Source organism: Sminthopsis crassicaudata, chromosome 5, assembly GCF_048593235.1.
Source record: "Sminthopsis crassicaudata isolate SCR6 chromosome 5, ASM4859323v1, whole genome shotgun sequence".
Classification (NCBI taxonomy): Eukaryota; Metazoa; Chordata; class Mammalia; order Dasyuromorphia; family Dasyuridae; genus Sminthopsis; species Sminthopsis crassicaudata.
In genome coordinates this window covers 200,279,254-200,301,359 of record NC_133621.1, presented here as the reverse complement: position 1 = coordinate 200,301,359, position 22,106 = coordinate 200,279,254, and the positions used below count along the sequence as shown (strand labels likewise).

General features: G+C 33.5%; 1 protein-coding gene across 1 annotated transcript in view; it reads left to right on the top strand.

Annotated features, from left to right (window-relative positions):
* ANKRD16 (ankyrin repeat domain 16) overlaps positions 1-2,209 on the top strand; it is a 35,870-nt gene extending 33,661 nt beyond the window's left edge. Inside the window, exon 7 of the mRNA XM_074269435.1 lies at positions 48-2,209. Within this exon, the coding sequence (XP_074125536.1) occupies positions 48-202 (155 nt within the window). The 3' untranslated portion in view covers positions 203-2,209. The remainder of the gene's footprint in view (positions 1-47) is intronic.
* The last annotated feature ends 19,897 nt before the right edge of the window (positions 2,210-22,106 follow it).

The window sequence follows — 22,106 nt, the reverse complement described above, 5'->3', positions numbered from 1 at the left end:
TGCTTTTGATATGGTATATTAAGTTCATTGATTCTATCTTCCCTCAGCCCTGCATCTGGCTTGTGCGGGTCAACACTTGGATTGCATTGCATTTCTCCTCCAATGTGGACTAAAGGACTCTCCAGATATCGAAGGGACCCTGGCTCGGGAGCTCATAAAGAAACAAGATATTCTGTATTACTTTGACCAAAAAGTAGCATGATCCACAAATCCTCCTAAAAGAAGAAAATTTTTAGCAGCAATGTTTCTAGCCTTCTTGCTAAGTTTTGGTTAATAAATATGACTATTGAATTTGGACATCACTGAGTGCTTTCAACTCCTCCTTTATACCTGAGTAAGGATGTCTGTGATCATCAGGAAACAACATCAAGATTAACTTTTGGGGATCACAGAGGTCTGTTGTATTCTAAACTCTGTTTTGAACATGTGAAATCCTGACCCAGCATACACTTCTTGCTTTGTACTTCAGTTTCTCTGCTTTTGAAGTTGATAAAATAACTTATTCAGCTTCTTGAGGAATTTCTATGAGAGGAATTAGAATTTGCTTTTAAAAGAATCTTCTGACTGCTCAGATAAAAGTATGAAAGTATTATATTATGGATGGGGCTAAGCACTATTAAAATTCAAGTTTCATCTGAAATTTACTTTAGATTTGAGTAGTGATACTCTGCTGTTCGTTTTGATTTATTTCAAAGATCTATTTTTGAACTGGTATGATTTCTGGTTTTATTTTATGGAAAGAAAATATCTATTGAATTTTTATCTTTTCCACAATCAAAACACTCTCTCTTCCCTTTGAACTAGCCATATTTCATCATTCCCTTTTTACCTCTATTTCATAGAATACCTCTTCCTTCAAGATACAGCTCAAGCATTGCCTTCTACACAAAATCTTTGCTGATTACATGCCCCCCCCTCAACTCCTAATATTCTTCCTCCCAAAGTGGCTTATGCTAAATTACTTTTATTTATTTTATTTATGTATATGTATATAAAACACATCAGAGAGGATTCAAAATATATAACAATAAATTACAAGTTCAAGAAAAAATATATAATAGAATAAATTATATTCATGAGTCTCTATCTTCCTTGTAGGTTATTGTTTTGTTCTCTGCTGTGTATTTTTTTTTTACTTTATTGGGGTTTTTTTCCACTTTCATTCCCTTACCTCCCCGAAGCAGGCTATACTTATATATATGTATATATATATGCACACACACATAAACACATACACATACACACATATACCTTTCATATACCTGCTAACTCATTGCTTTGATTCTGCTCTTTCACTTGCCTTGCTATTACTTCCCTTGTCTTCCAATTATTCTTATATTTTCTCTTCTTGATCTGTTCTTTAGATCTGTCTTTTCTTATAAGATGTTCACATTCTATTCTATTTTTTCATTTTTTTATATTATTTTGTTATTTCTTGGTTTCTTATAGCTTCATGGTTTCCCCTTGCCCAATTCTAATTTTCAAAGAGTTATTTTTGTCTTTAAAACTATATCTCCTTTTTTAGATGGTTAACTTGTTTTTCATAATCATTTTGTTTTTCTTGGAGGGTTTTATTTCAGTTCAGTTTTTTCTCAATGTCTCTTTTGATTTTTAAATTCTTTTTTGAGTTCTTCTATAAATTCTCTTTGGGCAGGGAGCTACTTAACATTATTCTTTGAGGCAGAAGCTGCTTTTTTAACTTCAGTATCTTCTGAAAATGAACTCTGGTCTTCCCTATTTTCAGAGTAAGTTTCAATGGTGGAGTTCGTTCTTCTTTGCTGGTTCATTTTTTAAAAGTATTACAATGATCAATTCTGATGAATGTGGCTCTTTTCAACAGCAAGGTGATTCAGGCCAGTTCCAATGGTCTTGTGATGAAGAGAGCCATCTGCCTCCAGAGAGAAGACTGTAGAACTAGGTGTGGATTACAACATAAGATTTTTACTATTTTTTTTTGTTGTTTATTTGCATTTTATTTTCTTTCTCATTTTTTTCTTTTTGATTTTATTTTTGTTGTGCAGCAAGATAATTGTATAAATATATATGCATATGCATATATTGGATTTAACATATATTGGATTACATGCCATTTAAGGAAGGGGGTGAGGGAAAGGGAGGGAAAAATTGGAACACAAGGTTTTGCAAGGGTTGGTGTTAAAAAATTATCCATGCATATGTTTTGAAAATAAAAAAGCTTTAATAAAAAAAATTAAAATAATAAGAAGTATTAGTGTAAGCACTAATCGTGGGGAAGGGGGGCCTCTAGTTTCTCTTCAGCTCTCCCCCGACCAGGAGCCCCAAACAAGAAGCTCTTCCCTCCTGCAAGTGCCCATAGCCAGCAGCCTCTGCACTCAGGGGTGCAGGCTCTTTCTGGCCCAGGACTGTGTCTCAATGGCCCAGCTGGGCCTGGTGTTTACTCTATCTTCCCCAACTCAGACCTCAGCCTCTACACTCTGTCTAACATTTATAGAGAGCTAAGCCTTTTACAAATGTCTCATTTTACCCTCACAACAACACTGAGATAGGGGCTATTATTATCTCTGTTTTATAGATGAGAACACTGAGACAGAGATTAAGTGATTTGCCCAAAATAACCCAATTACTAATTGGGGCCAGATTTTGAATTCAAGCCTCTGTACCCCTAAGTTTTACCCATTACATGCTGCTTGCTAAATGAATCTTTTTGGTTCGGTTAGTTGTCTGGCCCTCTGAAGATTTAGTTTAGGAGAGAGGGGAATGCCAAAAGGGGTTTGGGGGTGGAGAGAAGTAAATAGGAAGAGAGAAATTATCTTTTTAAAATGAAAGCAGAGCTCTACCATTTTCAAACACTGTACTGTTTTTCTTGGTTCTCTGTTGGCATAAAGAAGGTATTCTCTTTCCATTTAGGCAATAGGCTGTCCAGATAATAATCTGTCATTCTTATTAACATTTTAAATTATCCTTCAGTGAGACCCCTACCAAAATAACCAAGTGTTTATACTCCTCTAGTTATAACTAAGTCTTCATCACTATCGGTATGCAAAACATTTCTTAGCTATCTGAGTATCAGCTTCTGCTCCTCATTAAACCAGGAAAAAAAAATTGCTTTTTAATTACCTTTATCCCCCATGTATCAAATCCATAAGGATTACTAGACTTTAAAACATTTAATTACCTTGATAAAAGATCTCAAAACAACAAAAAAAAAAAAAAAAAAAAAATTGCATAGGCTCGACAAGTAGGGATTATTTCATTTATTTTATCTATATTCCCAATGACTAGTAAGTCATAGTAAGAGCTGAATAAATGCTTGTTGATCATTTTTTTGTAAAATATTATAAAGGCTGTGATGATTATATCTGAAACTTATATGTCACCTAATCTCCCTGGGCCTCTGTTACCTTCTCTGTAAAATGAAGGGGTTGAACTAGAAGGACCCTTTTGTCCCTATGGTCTGTGATTCTGTGATCTGTTTCTTCACTGAGCATAAAAAAGAAAAATAGGTTTCAGTTCTCAGGAATGGTTAATTATAAACTTAACTACTTAGATCCTTTTTTCAAGGCTATAAATGATGTCTGTGAATCTTATAAATGAAACACTAAGTTTTTCAATTTAAAAAAAAAAACTCAACATGTGGCTAGACAGATTTTTCTGGCATTTAGGTCAACTCCATCTGAATAGTACCTCTATTTGGCTTTAAAAATTGGCCTCATTCAGCCATTTTAGGAATTTTAGGCTCTAACCACAAGCAGAAATATCTTATTCAATAAGTATTTATAGAGCAAGCACTTGGTTTTCATTAGGCCCTGTAATATGCCCAATCATAGGTGAGATGTAGAGATTTAGATAAAGCAAGATGCGCCAAAACAGGAAGATCCAAGTTCAAATCCAGTTTCAGATACTAATTGTATGTTCCTGGCCAAGTCACTTAAACCCTCAGTTTTTCATTTATAAAATGGGAGACTCACTGGAGAAGGAAATGGCAAACTCCTCCTTTATCTTTGCCAAGAAAACCTCATGGACAAAGCCCAGGGATTTTTAAAGTGAGACATAACTGAATGACTGAACAAAAACAAAATTATAGGCTTGTTTAGTAACAGAATTCTGTTGTTTTTTTCTCAACAAAATCTGTAAAAACATGATGAGGATAAGCAATCCTGTCTCTTGATAGCCAAATCACATCTTCTTCCATCTGTTTTGATTTGATAGATGGGTGTAAACAATGAAAGAACAAAGGGGCAAGGAATTGAGGGTGGAGAACAGTGCTTTACTTGTTGAACTGGTTTAACTATTGAATCTAAACTACAAAGAGAGCAAAGTGAGACTAAAACACAAATTACATTCTTAGAGGAATAGATAGGGAAGGAACTGGAACTGTGATTTCATTGGTATAAAGAATTCCCAGGTTAAGAAATGTGCTTTACTGATGCTCTGTAATGAATGAACAAATGAATGAAACATAATTATCTACTATGTGCTCAATATAGTACAAAATTATAAAAATATAATATAATATATAAAATATAAAATATAATATATATAATATAATATATAATATATAATATATATAATATAAAATATAAAAATAGTTTCAAATAAGACAATCCTTGTTTTCAAAGAGATCACACTCCAAGTAGGGGAGGGAGCATGTAATAGAAAGTTCGGCTCCTGGGCAGTATCAGGTCAAATGATAATGTCAGGGACTGTAAGAGGAAAGGGTTCGATTAAGGGGAGATCACTGGGAAGTGGGTCTTCCTACCTGTCCATGTTCTACTAATTGCTTGTAATGTGACCTTCACCATCTAAATGATGGGCTCACTTTAATTTTTAAATTTAATTTTAATTTAGTTTAATATATTTTTATATTCTTATATAGATGCCTACAACACTGAGAAATTAAATCTAAGACCAGAGTCACACACCAATATGTGTCAGAAGTGGACTTTAACGCAGGGCTTCCTGGCTTAAAGGATGACCACCTATCCATTATGCTATGTTGTGTTCTTGGAGAAAGTCCAGCATTTGAGAATTATGGATATGTATTTACGGAAAGGCATTTAAAAAAAAAAAAGAAAGAAAGAAAAATCCAAGAAATTATTAATGATTAGAAATTTTTAAATTAAAGGAACTCTGATGTTCTCCCTCTTAGCTATTAAATGAGGGTGACAAAAGAGGAAAATGATAAATGTTAGAAAAGTTAGGGCACTGGCAAAGCTGTGAATTAGTCCACATATTCTGGAAAGCAATTTGGAATTTTGCCCAGAAAATTAGTATACCACTATGAGACCTATATTCCAAAGAAAAAAAGAAAGAGGGAAAATATCTAGATGTACGAAAATATTTATACCAGTTTTCTTTGTTAGCCCCAAACTGGAAACTAAGATTATATCAGGTTTTGGGGGAATGATTAAACAAATTATGGTAGATGAATGTAATGAAATATTGTTTAATAAGAAATTATGAAATGGATAATGTTAAAGGAAACTGAACTGAGCTAGGAACTAGAATAGATTATACAATGATAACATTATAGAAAAAAGAAGCTTTAAAATTCTTTAAAACTCTGATCAATGCAGTGATAAAATTAGATCAAATATTCAAATTATCTCCTTCCTGAAGAGATGATGATATTCAAGTGCAGAAGAGTATATATATTTTCAGACATGGCTAATGTGAGAATTTGTTTTGCTAGAATGTATAGCTATATCTTTAAATTTTTATTTCTTGATTTAAAAAAAAAAATTTGCTTTATAGTAGGGGAAAAACAGATAGTAAAGAGGGAAAGATTAATTTACGGAGCAAAGCCAAGATGGCAAAGTAAAACCAGCATTCTTGCTGAGATCTACCAACATACCCACCAAGGACAACTTTAAAAATTCACTAAATGAAATTCTGAGCCGGAAAGTCAATAAAAAGTCATTTTTTCAACTCAGAGCAGCTTACAAGATGAGGAAAGAGAGTATTCCAGATATGGTATAGGAGTGGGAGAGAAAGAGACAGGAGATGAAATGTCTTGTTTGAGGACCAGAAAGGCAAAAAAAAGAAAAACAAAAAAAAAAAAGCTAGACAAGATTATGTGATGATCAATTCTGATGGACATGGTTCTTTTCAACAGAGAGGTGATTCAGTCCAGTTCCAATGGTCTTGTGATGAAGAGAACCATCTGCAACCAGAAAGAGAACTGAGTGTGGATCACAATGTAGCATTTCCACTTTTCTGTTGTTTGCTTGCATTTTGTTTTCTTTCTCATTTTTTTCCTTTTTTGATCTGATGTTTTTGTGCAGGATGATAACTGTAAAAATATGGATAGAAGAATTACATGTTTAACCTATATTGCTAGATTTGCCAACTAGAGGAAGGGGTGAAGGGAAAGGAGGGAAAATAAAATTTGGAACACAAAGTTTTGCAAGGGTGAGTGTTGAAAACTATGCATGTGTTTTGAAAATAAAAAGCTTTACAGGAAAAGTAAAGACTAGAAGGGTGGAAGACTAGATTATAAAGAAATTTGAAAAACAGAAGATTTTATATTTGATTCTGACATGGTCAGATCTCTATTTTGGGACCTCATACACCAAAACTTATTCCGGAATTCCCCAATTAATGGGAATTTTTTCATCTCTTTCTCTCTCACTTTCTCTCAAAATATCAAGAAACAGAAGGACTTAATTTACAAAATCAGGTCCTTTAGATCCTTTTAAAAATTCTTCTAGCCTCTAAATAGCATTATCTATAGTAATACTATCGAGAATCCTACCACATTCAGGTTTCAGATAAAAATAAAAAGAATAAATCATAGGTAAACACTGAAACTTTCTGAACTTTCAGATGACTTAAGATAGCTTAATTTTATGTTCTTCCTCTGATGTTTATAAAGTTAACTTCATAAGACAAATTGGTTTTTAACACATGAACTCATTACAATCTGAGTAGGTTTTGTAAGGCCCTAAAATTATATTGTCTTTTCTTTAGGTTTAAACATTACCTAGGAAACCTCCACAAGTGGGTTAGATCTTAGAAAGTTGATCTACCTCTGCAAATCTGCTCCAGAAATAAGATCCATTCTAGATACTGTTGTTAAAGATGCTGTATTGATTTGTCTCTGAGTCCAGGTGAACTAAACTAGATAATTTGTGCACAGTGGTTAAGGACAGACTCCTCTGACACAGACTTTCCAAGGGAAAATATCTTCCAGAAGCAGATAACTTCATGAAGTAAACAGCTAAACAAGACAACATAAGAAATCTGTTCTTTAAGTGGATATTAATTGAATGTTGAATAAATGTGCTTGACAAAACTCTTAATATTTTCTAGTATCCGAATTACATTAGGGATTCAGAAAAGGTCTAGAGAAGATTAAAGATGAAGAAATATCTAAGACATTTGGAGTTTGTTACCAGGGTCAGGATGAATTCAGGAAGTTCTGAAAACATGTATTTTATAACACTAAAAATGGGTTTTTTGTAGTAATTTTGCAAGGTATTCCAAAAGAAAATGATAGGATATGTAAGAATGTGGTCAGAGATGCAAATATGTGATCTTTAACTGACAAGGGGACTGTAACAAGAAAATTATTAATTCGGGATTCTTGCTGCCACTCTGATAAGAGAAAAATTGATTGGAAAGAAATTCTACCTCAGATTTTGAATTTCTGGACATTGTTCCTATAGAATCAAAGCTAGGAAACAAGCCACAACACATATTTTGACCAATTGGCAGGTGTTTGTATCTTCCCTCTTCTGTTACTTGTTCCTGACCCAAGACATTGTTCTGACTTTCTCCTCCAGCTTTTTATAAAATTCCATTTTCCATGCTGCTTGTGTATTTACATTCCACATGAGGTTATCCCAGCGGATGCTCTGGACCCTCTGACTTTGGGAGCAGACGATCCTGTGCTCTGAGAATAATTAGGCACTACTGATAACTATCTCTTGTTTGTCCTTCATTCTCAAAGGAGACATGTGATATCATGAGAGAGATGCCTTGACTTGCATATGCATTGGATTTAAGTGCAACAGAGCAAAGTTGTCAGCCTCACTCACACCTCCAAAGTCATTGAAGTCCAATGTCAAGACTAAAGTAAAATCAACCAGCAATGATCCCTTGCTAAAATCTTTCCCAGGTCTCAACTAGTCTGAGGTAATGCTCATTCAGTGACTAAAGGCTAGGTAAGAATCTAATTTACCACAGCAAAAATATCAATTTTGGAAGAGGAAGACCCTCAGAACTTTCTGGCCAAACAGAAAGCTTTTGCTATTTATACTCATTCTAAGCCATCAAAACCTAAACCACAAGAGGGGACTTATTGGATATTTGACAAAAGCCAGAGTGATTTGTGTTTAAATTTGTAGTTCTGGGGGCAGCTAGATGGTACAGTGGATAGAGCACCAGCCCTGAAGTCAGGAGGACCTGAGTTCAAATCTGGTCTCAGACACTTACCTTACCACTTCCTAGCTGTGTGACCCTGGACAAGTCACTTAACTCCAAATGCTTCAGCAAAAAAAATTGTACTTCCATTCAAAACACAAAGATCCTATTTTTTTTCCAGAGCTATGTTTCAAGAAATCATAAATGAAAACTATATAGAACAAAAAGGACATTGCCTCATCTTTTTTAAAAAATTAAAAATGGACAAATAAATAATTTAAAGAAACCTATCCCACAAATCCCAAAATATCTTATAAAATCTGATATATACTTTTCCCCATAAATACACATAGCATCCATGGAAGGTGTAAGCTTATATGTCCAAAGTCTTTTATATTTAAACATTCATTTAGATACCTATGTGTATTCAAATGAACCTGAAAGAAATTCACTAGTTCTTTATAGCTTCTGAGATAAGATGCAAAATATATCATTTAGAACTGATATTTTATGTGGTCTTTTCCTTTGGTTTTTACTGGCACAACAGTGGAAGTTCCAAAGTTGCTATTAGGATTACAATTCTTTCAGTTCCTTTAAGTATATTTCTTTACTCAATGGAAAACACTTAAAAGCCAATCATATATACCCTAGTTCAGGTAAAAGTAAAAAATATCTCTTTAAACAACTAGTCATGTAACAGTTTTTATATTATTCATAGGATATCATAACCAGGTTCAGAAATTAGAAATATTCCTTTTAAGAAGGGAAATAATGCAAGAGGCTCCTACCATTACCTTCATAAGGCTTTCTTTTCAATCTGAAAGCAGAACAAGGCATACTGTTCAATTTTTTGTTTTATTTTTTATTCGTTTTTCCCTTTTGCTCTATTTCTCCTTTTATAACATGACTAATATGAAAATGTTTAACATTGTTGTACATGTATAATCTATATCAGACTGCTTGCTGTTTTGGGGAGGAGGAAAAGAAGGGAAGGAAGAAGAAAAATTTGGAACCCAAATTCTTATGAAAAATGAATGTTGAAAACTATATTTAATGTAATTGGAAAAATAAAATACCATTTACAAAAAAATTAAGTTAAAATGGAATCAGTTGATATTAACTTGGTTTAAAGATATCATTTTATGCATACAAGTGCATTTTCAAATTTTCATAACCATCAAGTAGTAAATCATATAAATAATTTCTATACTACAAAACAAATTTTAAAAATTATTCTCCACAGATGAATGGATGTCCATCAGTTGGAGAATGGTTGGGTAAATTGTGGTATATGAAAGTTATGGAATATTATTGCTCAGTAAGAAATGACCAGCAGGAGGAATACAGAGAGGGTTGGAGAGACTTAAATCAACTGATGCTGAGTGAAATGAGCAGAACCAGAAGATCACTGTATACTTCAACAACGATACTGTATGAGGATGTATTCTGATGGAAGTGGAAATCTTCAACATAAAGAAGATCCAACTCACTTCCAGTTGATCAATGATGGACAGAGGTAGATACACCCAGAGAAGAAACACTGGGAGGGGAATGTAAATTGTTAGCACTAATATCTGTCTGCCCAGGTTGCATGTACCTTCGGAATCTAAAGTTTATTGTGCAACAAGAAAATGATATTCACACACATGTATTGTACTTAGACTATATTGTAACACATGTAAAATGTATGGTATTGCCTGTCGTCGGGGGGAGGGAATAAGGGAGGGGGGGTAATTTGGAAAAATGAATACAAGGGATAATATTATAAAATATATATATATATATATAATAAAAAAAAAAAAATTATTCTCCACTTCAGCTGTGACTATTTGTGTGGAGGAGTGTGAGATGTGAGTGGATCTCAATTTCTTGGTAAACTGATTTACTATTTTTGAATTTACAAAGTTCCCCTCAGTTATATCTATTCTTGCAGGTTCTTTTTTCACAAAGTCAAAAAAGTGTTATAAGCTTGCCAGAGGATCTGGCAAGTTCCCAAATGATTTTACCAATTAGAATTTAGAAGATCTTTTTGCATTTTTCCCAAGACTAAGTAATTGCTATCATTAGCCATCTTAAAGCAAAGTATACCCGTCAACATGTAAGATAGTTTTTTAAAACTATAACTCTAATAAATAACAGCACAAATAATTTTACATAATTAGGATTAAAAAAGGAGTTAAATTTTTAGTGATATCATTGTATCACTCTATTAACATTTCTTTCATCCTAATTTCCCCAAATCACATTTCAATTAAAAACATAACTAATATAAAACAATATCATGGATTTTTAGATATACAACATTTGTTGCCAATCAATATTAATTTAGCTGAATATATTTAGAATTATCTTTAAGAAAATTTAGCAAATTAGAAATTCTATAGGAAATACATTCAAAGACCAGTTTAGAGTTATTTTGATCCAATTACATTTATAATTCTTATTCTTACATTTTCTAAACATATTGCCTTAATGTCAAATTTGAGGGGAAGATTGGAAGACAATTGTGGAGAGATGGTGAAGTAGATCAGAAAATTCCAAACTCTCCAGATTTCTCCCATGAAGGAAACAAAATTGTGTCTCAGAGCTAATGTAGACTGGTGAAGAAAAAAAAAAAAGATTTGGGGTTGAACAGGGGCCATCCTAGGAAAATGGGAGAAATCCAGAAGAAAACCCCGAGACAGATTAACCAGTGTGAAGTGTAAATACCTCCAGGTTAGCTCTGCAGAAATATTACTAGGAAGCCCTGGAATTTTTACCTCTTAGACAAATAGAGAGTCTGGAGTCTGAATCCCAAAAAATTGAGGAAAGCTCTGCTGAAAAGAAATGCCAGGCCCAACTTACTGCTGAAATATGGCCCTGAGCAAGAAGAAACCAGAACAAGCCTGGATGAGTGGGACAGGGTAGCTGCTGGCTATGGGCACTTACAAGAGCCATTTCTCTATCCCCACCCCACCCCAGGATTAGAAGTGCTTGCACTATTAAGTTTTGTTTTGTTTTGTTTTTAATGAATAGGCAAAGGAAAAAAAAAAACATAATCATAGAAAGTTATTATGGGAAATAAGAAGATTAAGGTTCTTCTTCATAGGAGGATACTGAAGTAAAGAAAAAAAAAAAAAAAAAAAGCCTCCCCTGCACCAAAGAATAATGATAAATGGTTACATCCCCTAAAAGAATTTATAGAACTCAAAAAAAGGAAGGAAGGAAGGAAGGAAGGAAGGAAGGAAGGAAGGAAGGAAGGAAGGAAGGAAGGAAGGAAGGAAGGAAGGAAGGAAGGAAGGAAGGAAGGAAGGAAGAAGGAAGGAAGGAGAGAAAGGAGGGAGGGAGGGAGGAAGGAAGGAGGGAGAAAGGAAGGGAAGGAGAGAGGGAGGGAGGAAGAGAAGGAGGAAGAAAGGGAGGGGGAACAGAAGGAGGAAGAGAAGGAGGAAGAAAGAGGGAGGAAAGGAAGGAGGGAAGGAGAGAAGGAAGGAAGGAAGGAAGGAAGGAAGGAAGGAAGGAAGGAAGGAAGGAAGGAAGGAAGGAAGGAAGGAAGGAAGGAAGGAAGGAAGGAAGAGGAGGGAGGGAGGAAGGAAGAGAGGGAGGAAGAGAAGGAGGAAGAAAGGGAGGGGGAAGAGAAGGAGGAAGAAAGGGAAGGGGAAGAGAAGGAGGAAGAAAGGGAGGGAGGAAAGGAAGGAAGGAAGGAAGGAACAATCTAAGAAAAGCAAGAAGACTGAAAAGAAAGTCAATTAGAAAAGGAAATTCAGGTCTTAAGGAAGAAAATGACTCTCTGAAAATTAGAATTGGACAAGGGGAAGCCAATGAAGTTATGAGACCAAGAAATAATAAAACAAAATATAAAGAATGGAAAAAATAGAAAAAAAATGTGAAACATCTAATAAGAAAAACCAGAGATCAAGAAGAAAAAATATAAGAATAACTGGACTATCTGAAAACTATGACCAAAAAAGAACCTTGACCCAATAATACAATGAAGAAAATTGTTCTGAAGTGATAGAATAAGAAGGAAAGTGGAAATAAAAAACAAGAATAAACTTATCACCACTTTAAAGAGATGCTACAAGGAACACATATAGGAACATCATTGCTAAATTTTGAAACCCCTATATCAAAGAGAAAATCATATAAGAAACAGCAATAACAAGCAATTCAAAGATGCTGGAACTACAATAAGAATCATACACAATTTATCAGTAGCTACAATAAAAGATTGAAGGTCCTGGAATAAGATATATAGATAATCAAAAGAACTAGAGTTATTTTTGAAAATATCCTATCCAGTAAAATTAAGTATAATACTGAATGAAAAAAAATTGACATTCAATGAATTCTCAGGTTTTCAGGATTTTGTCTCAAACCAATCTAAACTCAATGGAAAATTTAACATATAAGAGCCATCATCAAAGATAATTTCTATGATCTCAATAAGGACAAAGTGTTTATGGCTTATACACAGAAATGTAAACCATATGTCTAAGACTGATATTAGTAATTGGGGACAGTAAGATTATGAATAGGAATGGAATAAAGAGGGAGGATAAAGGTGGGAGGGGAAGATGATAATGTTTTTCTGTCCCTTTTTCTATTTTTTTTTCTTATTTTGCATGTAAGTTTTAAAATTTAAAAATACAAATAAAAATGCCAAATTTTAAATGTATTTTCCACCCATTTATTTATAAAGAGTCAAATATCACAATTATCTTAATGGGAGAAACACATCTCACTTTAAATAAAGCTGCAATACAATTTTGTTTAGAACAAACTCAGTCAAATCAAATCTAGATCTATAGTTACAAATGGTACCACGCATAATCTCAATTTTTCCAAAGGCCATTCACTCCTGGCACTTAAAAACAGAAAGACCTTAACTACTTTCAGCAAGTCCAATGCCAAACATTTATGTGGTGGTCTTAGATTTTCTTCTTCCTTTTTATAATCAATGAGGCCCTTCTAAAACAAATAAATTACAAATCCAAACTCTATTACATAGAAATGAAATTATAAATGTATATTATCAAACATAAATATTATAATATACTCTTCTATTGGTCCTTCAAGGACAAAATATGTTATATTCAAATAATTTTATGCTGCAAGTTTATTGGTAGATGTCATAACTCTATTGAGTAATGTAAATTTTAAATCATGATCTATGATTCCAACTATCTTTCTACATCAACAAGAATATCCAAATTGATTAAATAAAGCTCAAAAATCATGACAAATCTCTAAACTGATTCTAACATTCATTTCTTGAAATAGTGTTCACAAGTTTATAAATGCTAGAGTCTTTTAAATTCCAATTGGAGATCTGGCTGGATATTGATAAGCATCAAAGCTTCAGGACTTTGGCTTTCTTTTCGACTTGAAATCTGAGGCTCAAGATTCCTTTTTAAAGAGTAATTTCTGAACTCATTCTTTACAGAATATCCAAAGTAGAACCCTGCCTGCTGAAAAGGCATTCTCTTCTCAGTACCAGCCTCCATTTCCTTAATAGGACTTTGCCACTAAAGAAGTTAGTTTCTTAGCAAAACTGGCTTCCTATCCAACAATAAACTTCCATTTTTGCCAATTAATATTTTGGGTTCGTGAATTCTTTCACGCTGAACCTGTGCGTCGACCAAAAGAAGATTTCCACAACTCCCTGACTGCCACTAACCTCATTATTCTGTCAATGATTACGAAAGTCTTCTGGCCTAGGAATGTAATAATATTTCATCTCTTAACCTTTAGGGAAAATATATTAGTGATCCTGAGACTCTTGTTCTAACAATTTGTCCTGTCAATGATTTCAAGCCTTAGAATACTCCTACCAAAATTACTATCTGTTGGTCAGTAATAACCAAATTCTTGAGACCACTCCTTGGTTCTACCCCCTAGACCATAAAATTAGCATATCTATAACATGAAGAACTAGATAAATGTGTCTTTGCTTCTGTTTCTTTAGTAAAGTCTCTTAAAATTTAGACTATTTCAATGGCATTACAATTACAATAAACTTTACCTCTTTGACTTAGAAATGGGTTCAAGCCTGCAAATTCTTTTGAGATATCTCATGATACTGATTTGTGACCCCAAACTTTTAGGGTCCTTTCCCAACTTCAACAATTGTACCATTTCATTATCCCCCCAGCAATCCTTTTAGAACCTCTTCAGCACTGACTGTTTTCATTTGGGGGGATATCATTTTTGCTAATATTCAAGATGGGAGGTGAAATCTCAGAGTTGTTTTGATTCATATTTCTCTTCTTACCAGTGATTTGGGGCATTCTTTCATGTGGTTGTGAATACATTACAAATGTGATTTTAAGAACTCATATCTTTCTTTGCCATCTATCTATTGGGAATATCTACTAGTCTTATTTAACAGTTATGTGGGAAAAAAATTATGGATTTTAGTGTACTGAAAACTTTATGTGAATCTTCACTGCAATGTGACAACCAAAAAAAAAAAAAAAATCTAATGCCATATAGGACCTCATTAAGAGAGAACTAATTTGATGGGATGATATCTAAAAATATAAAACTGAGAAGTGAGAAAAATGTATTGGGAGAAAGGGAAAGATAGAATGGGGTAAATTATCTTACATAATAAAGGCAGGAAAGAATTTTTACATTGAAGAGGAAGAATGATGAAATAGCAGAAAGTTTGAATCTTATTCTCATCAGAATTAGCTCAATCAGGGAATAGCATACACACTCAATTGGATATAGAAATCTATCTTACCCTACTTGAAAATAGGAGGGGAAAGGGATTAAAGAAGGGGAGGAGTGGTGATCCAGTGGATTGGAGAAGGTAGTAGTCAGAAGCAAAACACTTTTCAAGAGCGAAAGGGCAAAAGGAGAGAATTAGAATGGGAGGGGGAGGGATTAGGATAGATGGAAATAGAGTTAATAAGCAAAAAAAAAAAAAAACTGGAGCAAGATAAAGGCTTCATTTCATAAATATATAGAGAAATGGATCAAATTTATAAAAATAGGAGCCATTCCCCAATTTATAAATGATCAAAAGATATAATCTGTTTTCAGATGAAATAATCAAAGCTATCTATAGCCATTTTTTTAAAAATGCTTTAAATCACTATTGATTGGGAAATGCAAATTAAAACAATTTTGAGGTACTAATACATATGTGGAGGGGATGTGGGAAAAGTGAGACAGTAACACATCATTGATGGAGTTGTCAGCTGATTAAAACATTATATAAAATATTTGGAACAATGCCTGCAGGCCCATAAGATCATGTGTACCTTTTGACCTAATTATATTACTGACTAGGTTTGTATCCCAAAAGGATACAAAAAGGGAAAAGAACCTTTATGAACAAAAATATTTATAAGCAGCTCTTTTCTGGTGATAAAGAATTGGAAATTAAGAGGAGGCCCATCAATTTGGGAATGGTCGAACAAGTTGTGGTTTATGTCTGCAATGGAATACTATGACGCTGTAAGAAAAGATAAGATTTACATGAACTGCTGCAAAGTGAAATGAGAAGACTCAGGAGTAATGTACACAATTAAAGTAATATTGTAAGAGGATGCAAGTGAATGACTTAGCTATTCTCAACAATGATCCAAGACAACTCTGAAGGATTTGTAAAAAATGTTATCCATCTCCAGAGAAAGAACTAAGTCTGAATGTGAATCAAAGCATACTTCAAAAAAATATATTTTTTAATCTTTTGTCTACATTTGTCTACATTTTGTCTACATTTTGTTTTATAACATGAATAATATAAAAATATATTTTTATGTTAATACATGTATAACCTAGATCAAATTGCTTGCCTTCTCATTGAAGGGAATGGGGAGGGAAAGAATTTGGAACTCAAGATTTTAAAAAAAAAATGCTAAAATTGTCTTCACATGTAATTGGAGAAAAATAAAATACTAAATAAATAATGAAAGAGAGAATTTACTTGTTTAGTACAGATTCCAGAATAAGGAGAAGATAGTCCCATTGTACTTTGTGTTTATCAGATATCTATCAGATATCATCTGAAAATACTCTGTTCAGTTATTAGCACAGATTAAGATAAGCTAGAGAATGTCCAGGAGTCCATATCATATGAAGATCTGTTGGAAAAAACTGGGGATGTTTATTCTGGAGAATACTAGGGACGGGATTAGGGAAGAAAAGGTGCATAATTGTCTTCAAACATTGGAAAAGTTGCCAGGGAATTTAGTCTTATTTTGTTTGACCTACATAAGGATTCAGTCTAATACATTTACTAATTTGTAGAGTTTTGGGGAGAATTCAGCTTCCTACTATGCTGCCATCTTCATTTCTCTTTACATCTGTCATCCCTGTAGATTCTCATTAACTTGTCTACAATCATAATATATGCCAAGGCAGGACTTGAATCACCTCTATCTCACCATACTACTTCTTCTAAGGAAGGTATTCTACATATTAGTAACTTAATTTATATAGAAGAGAACATTCTCATAGAAATTCAATGATTTACCAATGTCACATAATTTCAGAGCTAGACTTCTGATTCACTTGGTTTTTTCCACTCAAGCAAGTTGCTTTGAAAAATTTCTTTGTCTTTCTACAGGATTCTTAGCACCTTATGTAATTCTCAATCAACTTCAAACATTCTGAAGAAGAGAAAGAAAATAATATCACTACCAATAAATATTTTTTGAATATCTGTGAATTTAGCTACTCTTTGTTAAACATAGTAAATTCCAGTCCTTAAGTCATACTAATTATAATTAAGGGCCAGCTAGTTTAGTTCAATTTTCTTTCTGGGAGAATAAAATGTTATTTATTTTTATTCTGAATTTAACACCAAATAGACATTGGAAGATATAAAAAGAGAATTTTACATGAAACTGAATCTCTGTTTTATGCAGGTTGGTTTACTTTTATTTATAACTCAATAAAAGAATTTTGGAAGCTACTTTTCTATGATTCTTTCTTACCTTACTTCAGTTCTTTTCTTTGCATTTAAAAATGGTTCAGTAACCCTCTTTTATTTTTCTTTTAAGTTTGTTTTTGGTTTCTTTGCCACTCTCCTCTCCTTATCTACCTCACTCAACACCATATACCCCAGCAGAAAAATGCCTTACAACAAATATGCATAATCAAGCAAAAAAAAAAAAAATTCCCACATTGGCCAAGTCTGAAAATATATGTCTTACTTTGCATCTTGATTCTATCACTTCTATGTCAAAAGGGGGGCAGCGTGCTTTATCATCACTCTTTTGGAGTTATTATTGATTATATATTTTAAGTTTTTCAATTTTTTTTTAATGAGGCTATTACTACTATATAAATTGCTTTCTTGATTTTCCTCTCTTAATTCAGCACTAGTCTATTCAAAAGTCAAAACTTTGCTCAGAAATTATCCCTTTAGTCATTTCATAACAACATTCCATTACATTCTTATATCATGACTTGTTATTTTTCAGAACAAAAAATGCTGCTATAAATATTTTTGCCCTACTATTCATTTCCCTCTTTCTTTGATTTCTTTGGGGTTCAGACCTAGTGATGATATTGTTGGATCAGAGGGGAACTTTGGGGACATAATTCATAATTGCTCTACAGACAGTATGGACTAATCTACACTTTCAATAATACTGGATAAGTCAGATAATAAACATTTACTAAGTATCTTGTATGTTAAATTTACCATGTTTAACATATATTGGATTACTTGCCATCTAGGAAACGGGGTGAGGAGAAGGGGAGGAAAAATTGGAACACAAGGTTTTGCAAGGGTTAATGTTGAAAAATTATCAATGCATCTGTTTTGAAAATAAAAAGCTTTAACTAAAATATATATTACACACACACAAACACACACACAAACACAAACACACACACACATATATATATTTTTAAAAAGTATCTTGTATGTGTTTTGCATTGAGGATATAAAGAAGAAAAAGACAGTTCTTTCCTTCAAGGAGATTGTAATAGAATGAGGAACAACAATATACAAAAAAAAATAGAAAATGGAGGAGTTGGATGAAATCCAAAAGAAAGCAGCCAAATGGGAAATGAGAAAATGGCTGGTCTGGGCACTCTCCTTAAATGGGGATTTGAAGAAGAGCTCTTTCCCTTCTGTCTTCCAATTAAAGAAAGGGAAGGACCTGGGGCAAATGAGGTGTGTATCGGAGATAACAATCTTTCAGGATGATGAGAATCATGGGGGCATGATGAAAAAAGTCTAAAGGAGCGAAGCTGGTAGGAAATAAAGAACTGGCTGGCCTGGGTACCCTTCTTAAAGAGAGGTTCCAATTCTCCACCTTTCAATTATAGGGGCAGAAAGTATTGAAGAGGTGTGAATTCTAGGAGATGATATGATCTTGCACGATGTTGAAATTCCTAGGTCAGTATAGCCCATCTAATAATTGAGATTTTCCTTTCCATCCCCATTTTTCCCCACTGATGTGAGGTAGAATCATAGAAATCCTTTAATTTGCATTTATATAATTATTGGTGTTTTGGAGTATTTCTTCATATAGTTACAATAATCTGTATTTCTTCTTTTTAAAACTCTGTTTAAATAGTTTGACCAATTATTTATTGGTAAGTCACTATCATTCTTACATGTTGAACTAATTCCTTATATATATCCTTTGTATAATATCTCCTTTTTCAGAGAAAATTGGTACACAGTTTCTCCCTCCACTTTTTTCCCTTTCTATAAAGGGCTAGAACTGAGCAATGCACTTGGATAATGAAGCACGTGAGACTAATTGCCAATTTGACAGTTCCCTATTGTTTGAAGGTTGACCCTCCCCAGCTGTTTTGTGCTGATTTGATTGGTGGGACAAAGAGGGGGAAGTGACTTGTGTGGGAGCAGTAGGAGAAACTTGGGTGGTGGAACTCTCTCGAACTCGTGATCTGGCCTTGGAGGGTGATGGTAAAAGATCTAGAATAAAGATGTTTAATGATCCTTACTCTGGCTGATTTCTGGGAAGATAGAGTTCCAGCACCTTTCAATTTAACTGCATTGGGTTTTTTTTGGTGCAACAATTTTTTAAATTTCACTAAACCAGAATTATCTATTTTATCTTCTGTGGGTGATCTTTCTTATCCCTTGTTAGATCATAAAGCTTTTTTCTCATCCACATATGTGAAAGTTATTTTTCTCACTTTAATTTTTTGAGATGTATGATACTTTTATATCTGTCCTGATCTTTCTGGATCATAATAATCATGATATCTTAGTATCTGGTGTGAGATTTTGGTCTCTAATTTTCACCACACTGTTTATAATTTTCACAGTAGTTTTTGTCAAATAGTAAGTCTTTAATCAAGAAGATAGGTTTATGTTAATCAAACTCCAAGCTACATTTGTTTTAGTTGGTTCCATTTGGTTAACTTCTCTATTTTTTAACCAGTACCACATTGTTTTGAGGATTATTGCTTCATATTACAGTTTGAAATAATGTTAGGACCCTTTCCTTTTGATTTTTTTTTTTCATTATTTCACCTGAGATTTCAATCTCCACATGAATATGGTTATTTCTTCTAATCCTTTGGTAGTTTGATTAGAATGACACTGAAAAAGTAAATTTATGTTGTATTATAATTTCATTATATTGGCTCAGCCTATCCATGAGCAATTAATATTTTTCAAGTTTTTAAATTACATTTCTATAAAGTATTTTATATTAGTATCCAAATACTTTCTGCCTACATCTTGTTGAGTAGATATCCAAACACATTTTGTAGTTTTAAAAACATTTTAATAATTCATTTATGGAACATTTTATACTTTACATGTCACCTATATGAACTCATTTCATACTAGCAACATTATGAGTTATACATATAAAATAATTATATTTTCCTAGCTAATTACAGAAATTTATCAGGGAATTGAAACCCCATACAAATAAAATGCTTTGCCTAGTTTCCATACAATTTATATCAGATTTGGCATTCAAACTGAAGTCTTCATATATTTAGTCCAGTGTTTTTTCCACAATATATTACTTCCTGGTTGAAGTATATCAGAGCTTTGAACTGTTAGATAGAGGAGAAAACATTTATTATGTAGTGATTTTATTAGTCTTCATTCCCCCCAACCTAGCTCTAGTTTTATTTATTAATTCAATTTTTTTTGTTTTCAGTTTTATAATTTCTTGATTTCCCAGAATTCCTACAGTAATTGTTTATTTCTTGTTTTTCTACTTTTTAAATTACAAAACAATTCACTGATCTGCTTTTTTCTCTTTTGTGGACATAAGTGGATTTTTCCACCAAGGGCCGCTTCAAATGCATCCCATTATTGTTTTATTGTCATTTTCTTCAGTAAAATCCCCCCTTCCTTTTTTTTATTTTTTATTTTTTTGCTGAGGCAATTGGGATTAAGTGACTTGCCTGGGATCACACAGATAGGAAATGTTAAGTGTCAAGTCAAATTTGAACTCAAGTCCTCCTGAATTCAGGGCTGTTGCTCTATCCACTGTACGCCCTATTTTTCATGACTCTTTTTCTTTGATAAAACAACTCAACCAATTTAAAAATTAATTTTATTGAATACTTTTATTAAATATTAACTTATTAAAATGCTGTCATCAGTAAAGGATTTTTAATATTTCTGATTTTTTACATTTGTGAGATTTTTATGTCATAATACACTTCAATTTTTGTAAAGGTAACACCTCTAGTATGTAAACTCCTTTTTCTTACTTTTCAGTAACTTGCATTTTCTAAAGTTTTATTTGGGTCAGTTAGGCTTGGCCTGACTCAGGGCAGTATTTAATATTGGCACTCAGAAGTTATTAAAGTTAACAAAACAGATTGATACTTATCCCGGCCCTACCCTTGCTCCTCCTCCAAGAAAAAAAAAAAAAAAAAAAAAGATACCATACAGAAAAAAAGAATAGTTGGAGAACAAATGCAAGACATTTTAGACTTTTCCTACTTCCTTCAGAAGGACCATGTTTCAGATTTCAGAGATCCGGGATAATTCTAAATATTTGCAGTTCACTGTGAGTCTCATATTGCAGCAGATTACCAGAAGCAATACTATTAGGGAGACAGCACAGATGACAAAACTTTGAATAGTCACATATAGATTCTTCTCCCATTGTAAAGATGGGCAAAAATGATAAGATTGTCAGCGACATAGCACAGATGATGATTTCTCTGGCACGGTCAATTCTTCATCACCTGTCAGTGTCATGTGTAGAAAGTAACCGAGAGACCATAAGTTTCTTCCATACAAGCTGTCCAGGATCTAGCTTGATACTAAGACTTGAAATGAGGATCCACCAAATGGGATTTCCCTTTTTCTCTTTTCTCAGGGGACAGGTACAGTAGGAGGGAAGACCTAAGTTCAGGGGCCAAGACTCTCCCCTTCACATGGGAGGCTCTTCATCAACAGCTAACTGGTGAAGCAGGAGTTACTGTGTGCTGGAGTAGATGGAAGTGTCCCCCAGACAACCCCTAGGAACCTGAGACTGAAGGACATGAGATGGAATATGTGGTCACAGGAAGGTCATACCTCTTCTCACCTGAGGCTGGAGGTCAGGTGGGAAAAGCACGAGGTAGAAGACAGGCAAAAAACATTATGTGGTAGGTCCTGTGCTAAGTGCTGGAGATACAGATACTGTTTTTGTAGATGATACAGGATCCCTTTCCTCCAAGTAAATATTAGCCACCCACTTTCCCCTAAAGGTTGAAACCATTCCAAAGGAAAGAAATTGAGAGTGAAGTTGTTGTTCAGTGGTATCTGACTGTGACCCCATTTGAGTTTTCATAGCAAAGATACTGAATGATTTGTCTTTTCCTTC